The sequence below is a fragment of the Dama dama genome, chromosome 2 (genome assembly GCF_033118175.1).
Source record: "Dama dama isolate Ldn47 chromosome 2, ASM3311817v1, whole genome shotgun sequence".
NCBI classification, from domain to species: Eukaryota; Metazoa; Chordata; class Mammalia; order Artiodactyla; family Cervidae; genus Dama; species Dama dama.
In genome coordinates, this window is record NC_083682.1 from 1,140,504 (window position 1) to 1,159,965 (window position 19,462).

The window sequence follows — 19,462 nt, forward strand, 5'->3', positions numbered from 1 at the left end:
TGACCCCAGGCGGAGATGGCTACCCACTCCAGTATTCTTGCCTACGGAGCCCCATGGACAGAGGAGACTGGCAGGCTACAGTCCACAGGGTCGCAAAAAGTCGGACACGACTGAGCGACTAACACAGGCTTACTGTGAACTTCAGGGCCTGTAATAAACCTTGTTTTTTCAAAGTTTCCTGATGGTGGTTGCTGAGATGTGCGGTGGGCAAATGTTTGCGGGGGTGCCTGCAAGTAGCACTGGCCCAGGTGAGGGCCATGGGCATCCCGGCCCGCAGCATTGTGGTCAGCAGTCTGAGGCCAGCCGCAAACAACCCCAATGCACCATCTGTCCCCCATCCCAAACCTGTCAAGGGCCTAGAGCCCCTGGTCTGGGGGTGAGGGGTGGCGGGGGCAGATGTGGAAACATAAGCAGAGGGCCCAGAACCTAGGTGACCCGGTGTGGCCGGGACCAGACTGTGGTCGAGAGCAGACAGAGGCCAGCCCCCAAGGTCCAGATCCGATCACCCTGCCTGCCTGGTTCAGTGCTGGGGCCGGCTGACCCCTGGGAGCTGGGGGGTTTGGAGTCTTGCCCTGGCCCCAGGGCCCCTGCTGGTCTCCCGTCCTTCTACAGAGTTGGGGTGGGGAAGCGCCACTGCACTGCTGCAAACAACCATCAGCTTTTTCCAGTCCTCCTCTTTATTGACTCCAAGGGGCTGCCAGAGCTATAAATAGATGTTCTTGAGCTAAAAATAGCCTTGCCAGAGAACAGCAATGCTTCTAGCTTTTGGCCTCTTTGAGGACTCTTAAGGATGCAGGATTCAAGGACCCTACCTCCTCCCGAAGACCTGGATGAGGGGCCGGCCTAGCTTTCTCCTGCTTCCTGAAACACACATACACCACACAAGTGTGTGTGCTCACACGCATGCACGTGTGCTCATGTGTACACGTATGTGTGGTCACCCACACTTGCACAGACACAGGTCTGGCTGGTGTCACTGGTTAGGCTACCTGCCTGCTCAGAAAGCGGAGGAGGGTCCCCAGGATAGGCAGGTCAAACCCCCAGGAAGCGTCAGACCCCCCAGTGGAGACCTTACGCCACATTAGCCAGAGGACGGCGGGGCAGAGGGCACAGATCTGCCGGGGACACTGCCCGGAGACTCCCGAGATGAGGTTCCCAGGAAATTCAGGGAGTGGTGCCTGGCACATCACAAGCCGTTGTTATAGTAACGGCTGGGCAAACTTTGGAGGGAGCCAGGGGAGTCAGGTCCAGAATGTGTCCCAGGAGACACCGCGGGGATGCTCAGCGCTGCAGCGTGGGCGGAGGACGCTCCGCGGCTGGGGGGACACTGACACTGCAGCCCGGCTTCCCCGGCAGGGAGGGAAAGAGGCCTGCAGGGGGCGCTGGCTCCAGGGAGAGGAGCCCCGGGGCTGGTGACGCACAGGGTGCTTCCCACCAAGTATCCTCTGGGCCTTGCGCGTTCAGTAAGGAATTTAAACAACGCCCTAAAAGCTAGATGCAGACGCTCTGTAGAGCTGGACCCCCATTTCTGTTGAAAAGGAAGAGCTGTTGTGTGGTAGGTACATGCGTGCACTCACATGGAGGTCTGCAGGGAGACGTGGAACTGCTCCCAGCAGTTTTCTGGAGAGGGGGGTGGGGGGAGCTGAAGGCCGAAAACTGAGATTCCCTTTTTTATAGTTCTACGTTAATTAAATTCTCAGTAGCTTGAAACAGCAAAAAAAGGGCTGTTCTACATCCTACATCTGCCCCTCCCCGCTCCGTCCCTGCCCCCTGGGTTTAGGGTTCTGAGTTCAGAACCATGAGTCGGAGGCAGTCTGGCTTTCCAAGCCCCATACCCCCACCTCCTGGCCCCAGGAAGCCCCTCCACACCACTTCCCACCAGCCTGAAGAAAGAGGCAGCCAGACGCATGGAGAAAACACCCATCTCAGGATTTATTACAACACGTTGTTTCCAAATACAAAAGAAGGGGACAGGACAGGGAGCAGAGAGCGGCCGCGCTGGGGGAGGGGGCAGCGAGGAGGGGCGGGCAGGTGGGTGGGCAGCCCAGTCCAGAGGGACTGGGAGCCGTGCGGGGGGACCTGCCACCTCTCCTCCGCTGGACTTTCCAGCAAATAATAGGAGGGGGCCAGGTCCATTCTGGGGACCCCGTGCCAGGGCACTGGGCCAGCAGGAGGGGGGAGGGACCTGGGGCCCCACTCCACCGCGCCCCCCCCCAGGGAGTGGGTGGGACTGACCAGGGAGGGGCTCTTGACCGGTGCCTGGTGCCCCCCCCCCACACGGAGAGAGGCTGGGCTGGGGGGCTGAGACAGGGACTTCTCCCTTCATAACGACTCACTTCAGCCAGTGTCTCAAGAGCAAAAGCCCCCACCCATGTGCCCCAGGCCAGAAGCCACAGGGCACCAGCAGCCTGGAGAAGGACGGAGAGAGGGGAACGGGCCGTGGGACCTGCCCCCAGGGTTGTGGGGCTCAACCAGTGGCCCCCACCACTGTCTCCTGGACAGCACAGGCGTGGGGCGCGGAGGGGGAACCAGTGCATCCTCCACACCCAGGGTCACCTCAGAAACCCAACGCGATAGACAGACAGGAGGCAGATTTACATAATCAATAATAATAATAATAATTAACCAATAATAATAAATACTTAAACCTCTAATCCATAGATTGCAAATACAACAATGATAGCTTATTTTCTTGGGGGAACGGGGTGGGGACAGAGGAACAGGAACAGGACTTCTGCTCAAAGGAGGTTTGACGGGACAGGAGCTGGGGTCAAAAGAACAAACAGAATAAACAGCTGGAGGGCAGCTGGGGGCAGGCAGCCTCCGCCCACCTGCCCAAGGACTCAGTCCTGCCCAGGCCACCCCTCCGGCCAAGCCTTGGCCTCTTCCCAAGGTGACCAGCATCCACTCCTGGATGCTGCAGGACATCTGAAGGTCGGGGGACACCCACTCCTGTCGCCAAAAGCCTTGGGTCCCCTTTACCCCAGATGGTGGGAGGTGAGGATAGCTGGGGCTTTTATCCTGCCCTCACCCCCAGGCTGGCCCACCTGGGCCAAAAAGCTAATGGGGGTTGGGGACTGGCAACCTCGAACATACCAGGGAGACTTGGGAGGGGAGTGGGGTGTACGGGGTTTTTCTCCTCCGGCAGCCCTATGGGGGCTGGCAGACTTGGGGGACACCTCCAGCATCTGCTCACATGAGGGGTCTTTAGCTGGAGGGGGCTCTCCCAAGCAAAGGGAGGCGTCCACACCCACACCAACCCCCCCACCAGAGGCATGAGGTGCCTCCTTTGAGAGGCCCCTCGACCCGCAGAACAAGACCCTGAATCTATCAGCCCTCTGACCAGTGGAGCCAGTACTGGCTGGCCCAGCTATTCCCACTGCCCCCCAGGGGCCAAGCTCCCCCTTTGTCGGCTCCCCACCTGGCAGCTGGCGCTGGGGGGGGGGGGGGGCCACAAAGTGGAGGAGAGGGTAGCAGCCTCCTCGGAACACGTGAAGCTGGACCCAGGCTCAGACGGGAGTGGAGGTGTTCCACCTCCACCCCTGCCCTGGGGTCCCATGTCCCCTCACACTCAGAGCCCCCTTCTCTGCACTGCCACCCTCTTCCGGACCCCACCCTGACCCCCCAGCACCTGGCAGGCAACAGACTGGGGGGGTGGGTGGCAGAGGCGCCCTCGGTGGCACTGAAGCTTGGTGCCTGGAGGGGGCAGGGGGCAGTGAGCGCCTCCTCGGGGGGCCCCCCGGCTCCCAGGACACCCCCTCCCACCTATGGCTTTGGTGAGGAGCCAGGAGAGGAGCAGAGAAGGGAGGGGCAGGAGAGGACGCAGCAGGAGGGCAGGGAGGCTCTGCGGCTCAGTCTGCGGCAAAGGTTTTTTATCCTTTTTTCCCCTTTTCTTATGTAAAAAGTGCACGAAAGCTCAGCAGCCTCTTTGCAATGGTCAGCAGTGTTTCCTGGGGGAGGGGGCGGGGAAACCCCAGACCTGGCACCCCAGCTTGCAACTGAAGGTGGCCTCATATTGCTTAGAACCGTGGGTTTCAGTTTAAATACCAGACAGTAAAAATAGAGCTCCGAGGACCGCCCGAACTGTTGCCAAATCATTGCCAGAATGAACAGCTTAAATAAATAAAAAATTGAAATATTTACTTCTCGATAAAAATCGCAGTAAAACCATTTACCTTTCTTTGCATTATATATAATATATATTTATAGCGGGCCCAGCCGAGGGCAGCCGAGGGCTCGGGGTGCCGCGTCCCCGCGGAGAGGCCGCTCCGGCCGCGGTCAGGATACCTCGATGACCTCCACGCTGCCCGAGAAGCTGGCCTGCTTGCCCAGCGCGGCCAGCTCCTCGCCGCGCGCGCGCCCCTCCACCATGCCCTCCTCAAACTCCATTTGGCAGCTCCGGCGCTTAAACTGCGTCTCGGGGGCCGGCTCGTCGGGCCAGCCGGTCCTCGAGTCCCGGGCCTCGGGCCTCGCCGCCTCCCGCCGCCGCAGGTCGCCGCTGCCCGCGCCTGGCCCCCCGGCCCGGCCGAAGGGTGCGAACCGCGCGCCGCCCGCGCCCTGCGCGCCCTCGGGGCTGCAGCACCAAGGCCCGTCGGGGGAGGGCGTGCCCGGGGAGTCGAGCGGCGGCGCCCAGCCCCCAGGGCCGGCCGGCTGGCTAGGGCCGGGCAGCCCGGGCGCCGACAGGGCCGAGAGGCCGTGCCGCGGAGTCTGCCGGGTGGCGTCGCCGAAGTTCAGGCCGAGGCCGTGAGCCGGGGAGCGCGCCGGGGAGCCGGCTGGGGGCCGGGGCCGCCGGCGGGGACGGGGGCGCGGCTCGGGCGCCGCGTCCGGGCTGTCGGGGCTGGGGGAGGGAAGGCCCAACGTGCCCCCGGACGGGCTGTCCAGTTTGCAGAGCTTGGGGGCCTCTCCTGGGTCCAAGGGCCCGGGGTCATCGGGCCGCCGGATCGGGGTGTAGGCCGACTTGATGTCCAGCGAGAAGGAGCGCTTGAGGCGGTTGGTGTCCTGGAGGCGGTCGGAGGAGAGGTGCAGGCCGCGCAGGCCCTGCTGCAGCGCGCTGGTGGCCGGGGCGGGGCCGGGGGTCTCCGCACCCCCCGTCTGTGCAGCCTCCCTGGAGGCGGCGGCCGCGGCGCTCCCGGTGGCGGCACTCTCTGAGGTAGGTGGTGGCGGCGGCGGCGGCAGTGGGGCGGCAGGGCCCGGCAGGGGCTCCGGGGTCCCGGGGTGGGACGTCCCGTCACCTTGCAGGGCGGCCAACAGCTTCAGGCTGCGCTCATACTCCAGCAGCTGGCCCAGAAAATTGAAGTTGGGCGAGATGGACGGGCGCCGGTCCTTCACGAACCTGGGGGAGAGCCGCGGGATGCGGGCAGGGCTCCGGCTGGGCCAGGCGCAGCTCCCCAGGCTCGCCCCCGCCCGCAGTGCCCACTCGGGGGCACCTAGCCGCTGGGCAGACCCCGGTGGGCCCGGGCTGGGCTCAGGCCCGCTCCCCGGCCGAGAACCGTGGCTCCGCAGCAGACCAGGTGGAGGGGGCGGGGCGAGGGCGGAGGGGCGGGGCGAGGGCGGAGGGGCGGGGCTACCTGTAGGCGTCGTCCGAGGACATCCCCATGGTCTTCATGATGTAGGCGATGGCGATGGTGGCAGAGCGGGAGATGCCGGCCAGACAGTGGACGATGACTTGGCAGCTGGACAACTTGGCTTTGTCTGGGGGCAGGGGTCCACGTGAGGGCTGGGGCTCGCACAGCCCTTCCCTTCCCCCAGGTTTCTCCCGCCCTCCCCCGCCTCCGGCCTTCCAGCCCTCCCCAGGCCTGGGCAGGAGGGTGCCGGCCACCTCACCGATGAACTCGATGGACTTGTCCAGCCAGGGCAGCAGCTTTTCACAGTAGTTGTCATTGATGGGAATGCGCAGGAAACGGCTCTCGCAGATGAAGTCGGGCTTGGGGCAGGAGTTGCTGGCGTTGAGGACGTAGCTTATTCCATTTTGGGTCATCAGATCCTGGGAGGGTAGGGAACAGGGTGGAAGCTGGTGCAGCTGGGCAGGGGGCTGAAAACGTATGCCCTGGAGGCGGGGCCGGCTCCTGGGGCCTTGGAATCTGGTTCCTGGAGCCCCCCCACCCCCCACTGCAGAGCTTGCAAGCCCCCCGCTAGGTGGAGAGGGGTGGGGGGCCCGCCCCTGTGAGGGCCGCCCACAGCCTGTGTCCAGCTAGCTCCCAGGAATTTTAAGGCTGTGCTGCCTGGGCGGTGGCTTTACCCTCTTTCCGCGTCACCATTTTTAAAACACGGGGTTCTTTCAGGGCTGGCCAGGGGCCCAGTGACATCAGCAGTCTGGCATGTAGGCTGCAGAGCCAAAGGGGCAGGGAGCCGCCTCTCTGTCCAGCCCTGCCAGGCCCTGCCTCCCCCCTGACGCCCTGGTCCTGCCAGGACCTCTGGGGTCCTCCTGCGCCCCCAGCCTGTGAAGCCATAGGCAGGTTCACACCCAGGCATATCTACCCCCACATCAACGGTCAGCTCCCAACCCACCTCCGCCAGCCCAGCCCAGGAGCGGCTCTGGGCTCTGGCTGCACACGCACCTTGTTCAGGACATCCTTCTGGGAGCCCAGGTAGAGGTGAGGCAGGATGCGGGTCAGGCCCACGCTGGGGACAGGGAGGCAGGGCTGGGAGAGGCTCATGGGAAGCAGGGTAGCAGGCTTGCCCTCGCAGAGGCCGGGGAAGCAGGAGGAGAAGGTGGCAAAGCCCCCTGTGGGCAGACGGATGAGACTCGTGTCAGGGGCTGGGCTGGCTGGGGAAGGAGAGCGGCCTGCCCTGCCTCCCCCTGCCCAGACCCCCAGCAAGCCCCCGGCTGGAGCACCTGATCTCGGTGCTGGTCCTGGAGGGCGCCAGGCTGGCACGCTCCCGTGACCTGCCCCTGGGTCCACATTCCTCCTCATGCCAATCAGGGGCTGGCCTCCCTCAGGACGCCGCTGTGATGCCCATAAAAGTGGAGGCCGCAAAAAATGACCAGGCAGCACGCGCGGGGACCAGGCACGGGCAGGTTCAGAGGCCACAGGGGTCTTCACACCGTGACGTGGGGCCAGGCTGGGCCTGCCCGCCTCTCCCCCAGGGCTGATGCAATCCCTCCAGTTGGCCGGGAGCCCCGGGCCAGGCTCGGATGCCAGGACAGAGAGGCAAGGGCTTCTGAGGGCCCCTCCCCCGCCCCGCTGCCCCGGGCATGACATCACTCTCTGGAGCTGGCATAGCCCACAGGGGCATGTGCGCTTGGGTTACGCCTCCATTCCACCCAGCAGGGGACGACAGAGGAGCAGAGGCTGGGCTGAGAGGGGAGCGCTGGGGACCGGAGCACGCGGGCCACACGCTCTACATGTGGCCACTGTGTGTCCTGCCTCCTTGCCCGCGCGTGTGTGCTGGACCACACATGGGCAGAAGGAGCCCCTCCGCTGGTCAGGAAGGGGCTGAGGGGGACCCACGGGCACACGTCTGACTCAGCGAGCGACCTTGGGCTCGGGTGTCCTGGTCCTGCCTGCCCCAGACACTGTGCTGAGGGCCATGGAATGGATAAGCAAACAACCAGGCCATGGCCGACCATGTCCGCAGGAGGTAGAGGGGCGAGGCGGGGGCCGGCAGACGCAGCTGGGGCCAGACCTGGCTGATTCCTGAGGCCAGAGATGACTGGTGACCTTGCTCTTCACCCCGACCCAGCTCAGTGAAACCAGAGTGCCTGTCTCGTGCACTCCCGGTGCCCCTAACAAAGGCTGGACTTTGGGGGACCACGACCTCCAGGCTAGGGGCATGGAGGTATCAGCCTTGGAGGGGAGCCTGCTGGCTGGACAGGGAGAAGCAGGTGGCAATGGCACCAGCACTGCCGCTCAGGTCCCCCCAGGAGAGACTGGGCCCGGCCCCAGCTCACTGTCCAGAGCCAGGGATCCCTGGCTGCTGGGACTGGGGGACAGTGCCCTTGGGGGAGGGGCGGGGGGGGGGCTGCACCATCTCTCTGAAGACCCTTCTCTGCCAGTTCCTTTCCTCTGCTCTCTCAGCAGCAAAGACAGGCAAATGTGTGGGGTGGAGAATTCCACCAGGAACCTCCTCTTCCTAAGGAGGGGCAGAGATCTGCCAGCCTTTGCTGCAATTTCTGGAACCCCCAAGAACTCCCTCCAGGCAGAGTCAGGCAGCTTGGAGTGCTCCCGATAGACTCCAGTCCTCCCATGATTTCAGGACACCCCAGGTCCTGGGAATGGGTGATACGGGAGGGGCAGCATCCGTGCCAGCAGCCCTGGACCCTCTGTCCGCCACTCCCCCCGGGTGCAGCCCTCTCAGGACCTGGGGAGGCGCCCAGATCTCCCAAGGTTCTCCAGGGAAGCCTTCTTCCGTAGGGTGCCCCCGCCCCGGCCCCCCGCCCTCACCACCATGCCTTGCAGGTCAGGGGAAAACGCGTGTCCCAGGAGGGACTCCCGGCCCCCTCTCTCACTGTGCACTCTGGTGCGGATGGGGCTCGGCCCCGGTTGAGGGGGGCGCGCCCGGGAGCCCCCGCTGCCCGCCGCAGTCCCGGGTCGGGGCTGCACCTGCCCTCCGCGGGCCCGCAGTCTCAGGCCGGCGGGTCCGAGGGCGGCGCGCAGGGGCTGGGCGGCCCGCATTCCGCAGGGCCACGCGCTTAAAGCGCCAGGCGTCACGGCCAGCAGCCGAGCGGGAGGGGCGCGGCGTGGTCTGGGCATCGGCTCCGGATCCCGGCCCGCGTCCACCGCCCGCTACCGCAAAGCGCCCCGCCCTGGAGTTCCCTTCTCCCTGGCGCCCCTCTGCCCACCCACGGAGGGGGTCTGTCTTTCCCGCGGGCGTCTGCTCAGCCCGCGCCGTGTGCCTAGCTCACTGGGCCGACGGCCTGCCTCTGACCCCCGGGCCCTGCCCCAAGCCTGGGTCCTCCTCACAGGGTCATGGCTGCTCCCTGGCTTGGTCCTCAGAGAAACGGGGGAAACCCTCTAACCCTGGGGCGGGGCACCGCCAGGTCGCAGGGGACTCCCCCCTGGGGACTTCCCCTCCCCCACCGGGGACAGACCAGTAGGGGCTCTGCCCAGCCCAGGAGTAAGGGGGGGGCGCCGCTCTGGGACCCTCTTCTCAAACGTCCCGGAGGGCCTCTGATGTCACTTGTAGCAAGGGCACACACGCGTGTGCATGCACACACACGGGGCTCCCTGGGGGGGCTGCGGGCAGACCGTGACACCTGTGGCCGCCCCCACCGCTCGGCCCACACAGCCCCAGGGCACATCAGCGGTGTCAGCTCTGCAGCTCTGCGCCTTCTGGTTCCCAGAGTGCGCACACACACACACACACACCCCATCCACACATGGAGGGCACAGCACATGCTCACAGGACCCCTCCTCTGAGGGGTCTGCCTGGAGCCCCGGCTCCCGCAGCTGCAGGCCCTCTCCTCACAGGATGGCCGGCCTGGTGCCCCCCATGCCCGTCGTGCTCAGCAGGTGCTCCCGGCGGGTGTCAGAATGAAGAGAGGCACCCTAGCAGCCGTGTGATAGTGGGGGTGATGCTGGTGTGGGCCCTCCCCCCACCCCCTTCTGCTGTAGCCCAGGGCACCCAGGCAGGGAGGTCATACATCCGGGAGGACAGGCCCTGGGCCACCTGGGGAGGGGGCTGGCCAGCCTGATCTGGGGGAATGGAAGCCCGGCGGGGACCTCCACCGGCTGGGCAGATAGCGGTGGTGATCAAGTAGGGGATGGCTAGGCTCCCTGTGACAGCTGGAGCATTCAGAGGACCCCTCTCAGTGGGGGACCAATTCCAGCTCAGACTGGGGTTTCCCCAGGGTGGGGCCTATGCCTCCTCCCTCAGACAGTGTGTGTGTGTGTATGTGTGTATGTGCGCACATGTGTGTGCAAGGGGGGCAGCTTCCAAGGCACACCAGGTCTTTGCCTAGATCCCTCCCCACCTCCCCTGCCTCAGGCCTATGTCAGGGTTTCCCACTGTCCATGTCTCACCTGCTAGTGGTGGGCCTGGGCCCACACTGGAGGGGGGATCTGAAGTGTGGGGGCCCGGGGGAGGGGGTCGGCAGAGTCCCTGAGAACTCAGAGCTCCAGAGCTTCGCCCCTACTGCCCCTGCAGACTCTGGGCTCTGGGCTTAGGAGAGCAGAGGCCAATCCGGGACGTGACCCTTTGGACAGTGGCACCCCCCGCCCCACGCCCTACTGCCAGCCGGGGAGAGAGGCTCTCAGGAGGGCACCTGTGAGGATGGCCACGCTGTCGAAGCAGCCGTCAAGCTTGCTGAGCAGGAGGGACAGGAAGCTGTCTGCGGCCAGCACGCTGGCGTCCCGGGTGCTCTGGTCGTAGACCACCACGTCCTGGGGCTCCGCGGCCTCCACCTGCGCAGAGGGCAGAGGTCAGGGGGCCAGGCACCCGCCAGTCACCGTATCCCCTGCTGCCTCCACTGCTGCTGGTCAGGCGGTGGAGAGGGGTGCCCTGTCCCTGCGGTGCCTTGAGGGCAGGGAGGGCGGGCGCCCAGCCGCGTGTACACCTGGACAGCTGTGAACCTGCAGCCACAGGGCAGCCCCCCCGGAGCAGGGAGGGGCGGGGGACACACCCCCCGAGGGCTTGGCCCCTGTGGAGGAGACTCGGGACAGGCATGAGTTCCTGGAAGGCGCACACGGGCGCCCTGACCTCCAGGGCACAGGGAGGCCAGGCTGGCTCCCGGGGAGGCCGAGGGCCCCAGGAGGCTCACTTAGGGGATTCCGAAGGCTGGGTGGAGGGACCTCTGGGTCTGGCTCTCCCACTGTCCCTAGCCAGTGATGGGGCTACCGGGGGCTGCAGCAGGCCCTCCTCACCTCCAGCCATCCAGGCAGCAGCAGTGGAAAGCTGAAGCCCACCGGCCCTCCCCTCTCCGCTGCCGGCCGGGGCGGGGGGGGGGGGGGGGGCCCAGATGTGCAGCCGCTGGGCTCGGGGCAGCTGGTGGCCCGCCCGCAGCACACTCAGCCCTTAAGCCTGCTGAGCTGCCGGCCCTAGGCCGATGATGTCACCGACAGCCAATGGGAGAGCATTCTGGCCGAACGCTTGCTGGGGGTTATTCATCACTGGATTCCCCTCCCTGGAGGCCACAGGGGACTCCTGTCTGGCTCCTGCTCAGGGCAGGGCTGGTGACCAAGACCCCTCCTTGAGTCTCTGGGCCGCCTGGCGAGCCACACCTCCCCCACACGGCCTTCCGGGGTCACAGTCCAACGTGGGCTCGATGCCCCTGGGGAACAGAGACAACTGTTGACTGCAGGTGACCAGAGACAGTCTTGCGGGCCTCAGAGAGGATTCCTGGTCCTCAAGACTCCAGGGGGGAGAGACTGGGGGCTGGATGCCCCTGTGTCTGTGTGAGCCCCCCAGCCGCCCGTCCAGTCCTCCCGAGTCCTCAGGGTGGTCAGAGTGGGCCTGGCCGCCTGCCCCTCGCTGCCTGTCCGTCTCCCATGTCCCTCACCCCCATCCGCGTCCTGTGCGCGGCCACATCACACGGCTGGGCCCTGCATGGAGGCCTCCGTGTGGGGCTGAGTGGGGACCCGGGCAGGGTCAGTGGCTCTGCGGGGAGGGCGGGAAGCCGGTAGGAGGGTGTTGAGTCTGTCAGCAGAGGGTCGCCCTGGGGAGGAGCGCTCTTGTAGTCCTCAGGTGGAGAGGGGCGCTGCCCGCCAATGGCTCGGAATCTGACCTCGAGGAGCACAGGGCAGCTTCAAGGGCAGAAAAAGGGAAGGCTGCCCAGCCCTGGCTCCCGGAGGGCCCGGAGCGGCGGGCAGGCCGAGTACCTGGCTGCGGGCGGCAGGCTGGATCAGCTCAGCGATGGTCACCTTGTCCTGCTGCAGCCGCCGCTTCACCAGCTTGGAGCAGCAGATGTTGACGGAGCTGAGCACGTGCCAGCTATTGTACTCCACGAAGGAGCGGCTGTCGATGACCAGCGGGCCCCCGGGCCCGCCCCGCAGCAGGCTGGCCAGCCTCTTGGCGTCCATCACCTTCCGTGGGAGCCGGTCCCCGGCCATGGCGTGGCAGTGGGCAGTGGGGAGGGGCAACCCCGGGAATGGGCAGGGGCAGCTCCAATGGCCTGAGTCTGGCCTAGGGTTTGGAGTGCCCAGACATGGCGCCAGACCTGCAGGGAGAGGCGGACGGTCAGAGGTGCCGTGGGCTCCCAGGGCCTCAGAGGGGCTGGCGCATCTGGGGCTGACACGTGCCCACAGGGAGGGCTCTCGCCCCTGGGGCTCCTTCGTGGAGGAGCTCCCTAACCCCGCTGCTCTCCCGTGGAGTCTGTGACCCCGGGAAGGGTGCTCGGGAGTGGCCTCTCCAGTCCTGCGCCCCCCAGGTCACAGCACCAGCCTCTTAGCAGGACGTGGCAAGGTGAGTGGGGACCACAGAAGGCAGGGCCATGGGACTCAGGCAGGACGAGGCCCAAGGGTCCCTCCCCCGGGCCCAGGACCCCCGGACACTCACCCCTCCCAGAGCACACCCTTCTGCTTGTCCCGTCTTGGGGACGCAGGTCTCTCCCCGCCGCCCGCCCCCTCCTGCCCACTGGCTCCATAAGCCGATCATCCGGACGGGGTAGAGGGCGGGGTGCTGACTGGCTGGGAGCTCGGTGTCCCAGTTCCGCAGGTCAGGGTTCAGGCGCACAGGGGGCCAGCCTCCTTCTCCTGCAGGGCTGGGTCAAAAACTTATGGAACGGGGGAGACCGCACAGTGGGGCACCCCAGACACAGCAGTGCCCTGGGGTCGAGGAGGCCCCTTTGGGGGCCTGGTGGGTCCAAGGATTGCGATGCGGTGGGGGGCACCCAGGGAGGGGTCAGCGGTGAGTGTGGGTGACTGTGTGTAGGACCCTTGGGCTCAGGGGTGCCTGGAGGGAGTGGGAGGTGGGTGGGATGTGAGGCGCCAGAGTCTGGGCGGAAACCCCTCTGATTTGGTGCCAAACCTCTGCCACGACTGGCCCATCTGCCAGGACTGGCCTTTCTCAGCGCCCCCCACCTCCCAGGCCTCACAGCGCCCAGGGAGGCATGCATCTTCAGGATGTTGCTCAAAAGCTGGGGAAACTGAGGCTTGGGGGAGGGGTGGGATCAACCCAAGGTCACATCAAGGACACTGGACAGAACCAGGCCCACAGCTGCCCTGTTCACCCGGGGTCTTTCCTCTGCCAGCTTGGGGGCGGAGAGGCTGGGAGACGGACTCCGCCGCAGGCCCAGCGAGTGAACTCCCTCGGTAAGCCCCCAGGCTGCAGCCACAGAAGGTGCTGGGGTGGGGCACTTGGGGACGCGCCTCACCTTTCAGGCAGCACTGACGGCCCTGGGCACAGTGGCCACCGTCTCTATGCCAGCCCTTGGGGTGAGCTCCCAGGCTGGGGAGGGGGTGGCAGAGGTCACAGAGGAGTAGGTGCAAGGCAGGTGGGGACCGGCCCGCCTGGCATGGGCAGCCCAGGGCTGGGCCACTGGAGCTGGTGCCAAGGGAGGCCCTGGACAGCGCAGGGGCCTCGGGGTCCTGCTCACAGGCGCTGCTCCTCCAGCGCTTGGGCGCCTGGATGGTGGGGGCAGGGCCTGGGCTGCAGACTGAGGGCCATGCCAAGACGGTGGTTCTGCCTGCTGAGGGGCCCTGCCTGCTCTGAGGCCTCTATCCGCATGTCCAGGGGTCCCCAACTCGACTCCTGTGCGAGTGGTTTTGAGAGGCTTTTCCTGAGTTCTCGCCTGACTCCCATCAAGGATGGGACAGGCCCCGCCTCCAGGCACCCCCCTCCCCGATCTACCTGGGCAGAGCCTCCCATTGTGGGGTGTGGGACCCGCGTCCAGTTCAGAGGCTCAGGACCCCGACCAGGAGGCCGTGGGCTGGGGACACCATGGGCAGAGTGTCCTCCCACGGGGGGAGGCTGGGCGGCGGAGGGGGCCTTTGCTGCTCTGTGTCCGGCATGCTGGCCCCTGCCCTCCGGTCCTTACACGGCCGGACAAGTGTGGAGGGGTGCCCACTGCACAGAAGGGAAAGGAGCCTGGCGGAGGGGCCGGGAGGCGAGGCCCGAGACCCATGGTGGGGGGGGGGACGGGCTGGAGGGGTGGAGGGCTGGATCGCGTGGTCCACCTGGTACCTGGTCCCCACCCCGGGCTCCTGAGGAGCCTCCGGCTTGGCCCTATTAACCACTGTAGTATTGTTATTTGCAGCTGAGGGGGACTCATTAGCAAGTTGGCACCTCCGTTGTTGCCATGGCAACAGCAGGGGTGCCAGGCAACTGCTGCTCCTGCGGCAGCGGGCGGAGCTGCAGAGCCAGGTCCTCTCCTCACCCCCTCCCTGCAACCACCCTCAGGTGTCCACCCCAGCCCGGCCAGCCCGCCCTCGCCCGCCCCACCCGGTCCTGGCCCTCCTGTCACCTCCCACAGGCACAGGCTCACTCTCCCTTCCTGGGCAAGACCCCCTGCACCGTGCCGGCCCCCCGGGCGGGCACCTGGCCCCCAGGCCCTCCTTGGGCAGACCCCTCACCTCCCCAGCTGCGACAGTCAGACCAGGGCACAGAGCTGGGCAGAGCAGGGAGGGGGGAGATGCTGCAATAGGCTGGGGGGCGCAGAGGAAACCGACATGGGAGGGGCTTGGGCCTCCCCGCTTTTAAGGACCCCCTGCAGGCTCAGTTGAGACCCCTCCCCTGGGGAGGGAGCACCCAGAGCCTAGGTCAGCTGGGAGCCTGAGTCAGCCCCACCAGAGGGCGGCAGCCGAGGAGACAGTGGGTCCCAGGCCAGAAGCAGGAGGAGCCCCTACCCTCCCCGCCTGCCCCTGGTAGGCCACCGGCACCGCTTCCCCGCTTTCCTGGGGGAGGCTGGGTACACAGCGCCGCCTGGCCCTCATGTGAAATACAGGCTGGACACAGCCCTTTGCATACTGGCCATGCTCAGGGCTCGGTACATACCCCGTTCCCACAACTCATCCCAGCCCTGCGTGCCATGATTCACATGACAATGTGTGTGCGCGTTCATGTGGTCGCTGCACGCATGCGTCCTCACCTTCTGCATGCAAGTGCCCTGAGATCCCAGCACGCCCCAGCCCCAGAGGCAACCACAGCCTCTCACCGGCTCCCATGGCCTCCAAGAGGGACATCCTTGTCCCTCAGCACGTGTATGACCAGAAAACTCCAAACTAGGGGCATCCTCACCTGGGCACTTTGTGCTCAGCATCGGGGGAATGCGGGACCCCCAGAGACAGGCGGGCAGAGACCGTGGCCACCACTCAGCATGGCTCCAGCCTGGCAGAGCCCGGCCACAAAGGCAGGCCTCAGGCAGAGCTGGCGGCAGATGGACCCCGGGTGCTGGGTGTCTGGCTCCCTCTGACCCTGGGGCAGGCTTGGAGGCAGAAACTGCTACCCTCAGGAAGCCAGGAGAGAGGCTGGCAGGGGGTGACCTCTCACAGGCAGGGGGCCCACGTGCTCACCTGGTTTGCTTTCTGCACGCTCCCCCCCCCCCGCCCCAGCTCTCCGAGATGATTGGCATAGGACCCAAGCTGCGTCCACCCTGTCCTGGCTGTTCTTGGCAAGGCCAGGCAGAGCCAGCCTGACCTGGGGAGGGTATGGACTTGGGAGACAGTGGGGTGGGGATCTACCCTCAGTGCCAAGGGGTTGGGGCTGAACTGGGACGGAGGGCTTGGCACAAGGGTCCTCGGGGAGGCAGGCTCAGGATGCACCAGTCTCAGCTTCCTCTGCTCCTGCCTGGCTGGTTTTAGCTCCGCTGATCTGCAGGACTTCACTAGGCACCCCTCCACCATGCTACCTGCCTGGGCCAGCACCTACTGGTCACTGTCTGAGGGTTCAGGCAGAGGGGGCCTCTGCCTGTGTGTTCCGACAATCAGAGCCCGAGCCTTATCACTCTTGCTGTGGGCTCGCCCCTTCCTCTCCTCTCCATGGGAGCTGGACATCTAGGAGACAGGCAGACAACCTCCGCTTCTTCCACCCCCGGCCCACGACCCCCCGAGCTCTCTGTCTGGTTGCAGGTTCTGGGCCTCAAGGTCAGCTTCAGCCTAGAGGAGAGGTAATGCTGGGAAGGGTCCTGGTGCAGACAGGGGCTTCAAACATCTTTCTGCATCTCTGTGCCTGGAACCCGCCCTTTCCAGAGGCAACCTCTGGGACCCAGGAAGCTTCCCAAGGGCAGCAGGGGACTAGAACCTGCCTAGCAACTCTCCCAGGGCTCTAGGCTGACTACAGCAGGAGGTATTTCAGTTAGACTTCAGGACGAACTCCCTGTCCCTGGTCACATGACCTGGCTATCTTTGGCAGATGCTTATCAACCATCTGAGGAGCAAATGCCAGGGACACCTGCCCTCCTGGGGCAGGACAGGGGTGCTGGATGCTACCTGCATTCCCTGGGCTGCCGTGGGAGCAAGGAGGACTCCGGAGATGCTGGGAACGGACAGTCTCTCAGACCTCCACAGACCCCCAGGAGCAGAGGGCACAAAAGAGGAAGAACCTTCCTCCCCTACACCAAGCTGCACAAGAAAACTGCAGACTGCACACTCCATCCGCCACCTTTCTCCTCCATCCTACGGAGGCCGCCCACCCCCCACCCCATCACCGCGGTGCCCAGGCCCCAACACTCCCCCTTGTAAAGTCAGTACATTTTTTGCAGCAAGAAATCAGAGGGTAAATTCTCCCAGAAGGGATGACCTCGTGCGGGCTGGGCCCATTTCTGCCCCTTCTCCTCCAGGCCAGACTATTACATACCCCTCACCCCAAGGTGGGCGCACAGGCTGAAGGAGGCTGGTTGCACTCAGCCTGGCAGTGCCAGCCCCTCCCCCAGCACCCGCCGCGTCTGCAGCAGGCTGGCGGCTGGCCTTTATTCCGCAGAGGCCAGCTGAGCTCCCCGAGGTGGGGGTGCCCATCGCAGCCTGGCAAGACAGGGAAGGCCAGACACGGAGCGAGCCTCTCCTGAGGCTGCCACCCGCCAAACGCCCTCAGCTCCTACGGCCCAGGGCGCCGCATCTCCGCGCCCGGTGCTGGAAAGGACGAACCTCTCCAATCCTGGTCCCTGTGGGGGGGGGGCTTTTCGGGGGACACATGGAGCTCGGATAGATCCACGCTCGATTTTAATGGTCGTCCTCGTCCTTAATTCATGCCCCTCCCCCAGCCAAAATAAGAAAGAATTGCGCGTAGAAAGGTTGCGAAGCGGCAGCCGGTGTGTGCCGGGCCGGGGTCCGCGGGGCGCCGCGGGAAGCTGGGGAAGGACTTCTTGGTCGGGTCCGAGGCGCTCCTGAGGGCCGGTGGGGGCTGCTCACCTCCAGGCCATCTCCTCTTCCCCGTGCCCGCCCCGCGCAGCCCCTCGAGCGCTCTCGATGCAGCGCCCACCCGGCCGAGCCGGGCGCTCGGGCCGCGCGCCGGTGAGCACCGAGCCCCCCGGCGCCCCGCGCGTACCCCCAGCCCCCCGGCGCCTCGCGCGTCGCTCCCAGGCCCCCGGCACCCCGCGCACCCCCCCGGCCCCGCCGGCGCCTCGCGCGTCCCCCCCCAGCCCCCCGCGCGCCCCCCGCCCGCCCCGCCGGCGCCCCGCGCGTCCCCCAGTCCCACCGGTGACCCGCTCACCTCGCTCTCGCTCGCCTCAGGGCGGCACCCGGGACCCGCGCTGCGCTCAGCGCGCCCGCTCCGCCGCGCAGCCCATGGGCCCGGCGGGGGCCCGCGCAGCCGGGGCCGGGGGAGCGCGCGGGTCGCCGCCGTCGCCGCCGCCGCGGGGAGCGCTCGCACGGGCCCGAGCGCGCGCACTGCGGGCGGGCACGCGCGCATCCCACCCCGCGGCTCGGCGGGCGCGGCCGGGGCTGCTCCGGCTCGGGCTCGGGCTCGGGGTCCGGCGTCCGGCGGGGCGGGGGGCGGGGGCCGCGGAGCCGGCTTGGCCGCCGCGCTCGGCCGCGAGTGACAGGCCCGGGGCGGAGGGCGGGGCCGCCGGCGGGGATGAGGTCATGCCGAGCGAAAAAAGCCCCTGACGTCACCTGCAGCCAATCAGCGCACGCGGCTCGGGGGCAGGTGACGTCAGCCAGCGCCCCGGCTCCGGGTGCAGATTAGAGGCGGCGGCCGTGGGGGGCGGGGGCCGGGCTCCGCGCCGTCGCCGGGCGCCCTCTGCCCTCCCCTCTCGCCGCGGCCCCGGCTCTTAAAGGGGCCGCGCGGCCTCGGATCCCGCGCCTGGAACCCCACCTCCAGGAAGCCCTCCGGGCCCCAGCGGTCCGCTCCACCCGGAGACCCCCCAGTCTCATCTTACACCCGCGGAGGGTCCAGTCGTCCGGGTCCCGAGCGCAAGCGTCCTCTCTCCGCCGGCCTGGCAGAAGCTACCCCCAACCCCACCCCACCCCACCCCACCCCTGGCAGTCTTTGTTCGTGCGGGGTTTGCCTCGGGCAGCGGCTTCTCTAGCCCGGGGCGGGCACAAGCGCACCCCGCGAGCCCGGCCCAGGCGGCGCTTTACCGTAGGCATCCACGCGTCCCCTCTCCACGAGCCCTGGCGGTGGGAGCCTGGGTCTGCGTTTTACGGGGCGGGGGGTAGAGTGGGAAGCTCAGAGGCGAGAAGGTGTGCCTCTGGTCACGCATCTGAATTCTGGCGGGAGGTGGCGGCCCCCTGGACAGCTCTGTAACCTCTGCTCCACCGATGACCTCCAGCCTTTGTCGCTTCCAGTTAGAAATCCACCCTAAGCGGCGCTCTCGGGACCCGCCCTCGCAGGGTGCCCCCAGCCCGGTAAAGGCAGTTGAGGGTTCGCCCCAGCCGACCGCTGTTGGAACACAAGCCCTCGGCCGCTTGGACGCTGGTTGTCCAGAGCGGGAGCAAACATAGGTAATTACACCTCGGCCGGTCTCTGGCGGAAACACCCCGCAGCGGGGAGGGGAGCGTCCGGGAGGCCACCCCAGGATGGACAGCGACTGGAGGCCACGGAGGCGCTGCAGAGACCTCCCGCAGGCTGCGAAGACCTGGGTCCTTCCGCCGGCGCAGGGCAGCCGGGGCGGCTGGTGAAGGGGGGGAGGGGGCATGTTTCGGGCATCTGTGTTGCGCCAGGTGTGAAATGAGTACCTGTACCAGGCCCTGGGGGCCTCGCTCTGAGGAAGGAGAGGAAGACTTCTGCCTAGGGGGCCAAGGAGCCCTGGGAGCTGTTGAAGGTGATAATTTTGAGGTGGGGGGGCTTTGTGACCAGACGAGCCAAACATTCCTTAACCCCCGTCCCTACGGCTGCCCAGTGGAGAGTGAGGGCGGGGCCTCCTCTAGCCCGCGGGGGCATCTCAGGCCTCTGAGAGGCTTAGCCCCCCGGAGAGCGGAGAGCGCAGCCCCTTCGCCTGGAGGGAGGGATCTGAGAGGCGCCCCCAGCCTCGGCTGTTTGAATGAAGGGTCACAAAAATTCTTGCAGGAGACTGCTTTCTATACTCTCCTGGGACAGGTGGGCACTCGGGATCCCAGAGCTGTGAGTGCAGCTGGGGACGGTCGTGATGGCCAGGCCTCCGCTGGGCCCTCTCTTCCCTACTCTCAATTCTCCTGACCTCTGGCCTCAGAGC

General features: G+C 66.5%; 1 protein-coding gene across 4 annotated transcripts; it reads right to left on the reverse strand.

Annotated features, from left to right (window-relative positions):
- Positions 1 to 1,937: 1,937 nt before the first annotated feature.
- Positions 1,938 to 18,748, reverse strand: DUSP8 (dual specificity phosphatase 8). Of its 4 annotated transcripts, XM_061161243.1 has the most exons (8): positions 13,726 to 16,462; positions 12,433 to 12,637; positions 11,757 to 12,094; positions 10,205 to 10,343; positions 6,558 to 6,724; positions 5,824 to 5,983; positions 5,568 to 5,691; positions 1,938 to 5,332 (listed from the first exon to the last, which is right to left on the reverse strand). In XM_061161243.1, the coding sequence occupies exons 2-8, from the start codon at positions 12,518 to 12,520 to the stop codon at positions 4,279 to 4,281; spliced, it is 2,070 nt and encodes a 689-aa protein (XP_061017226.1). In that variant the 5' UTR covers positions 12,521 to 12,637; positions 13,726 to 16,462; the 3' UTR covers positions 1,938 to 4,278. The 4 variants fall into 4 exon arrangements, with proteins under 4 accessions (XP_061017226.1, XP_061017239.1, XP_061017247.1 ...); XM_061161256.1 differs by lacking the exons at positions 12,433 to 12,637; positions 13,726 to 16,462 and adding an exon at positions 18,390 to 18,748 and having other exon boundaries at positions 1,939 to 5,332; XM_061161264.1 differs by lacking the exons at positions 12,433 to 12,637; positions 13,726 to 16,462 and adding an exon at positions 18,188 to 18,393 and having other exon boundaries at positions 1,939 to 5,332.
- Positions 18,749 to 19,462: the final 714 nt, after the last annotated feature.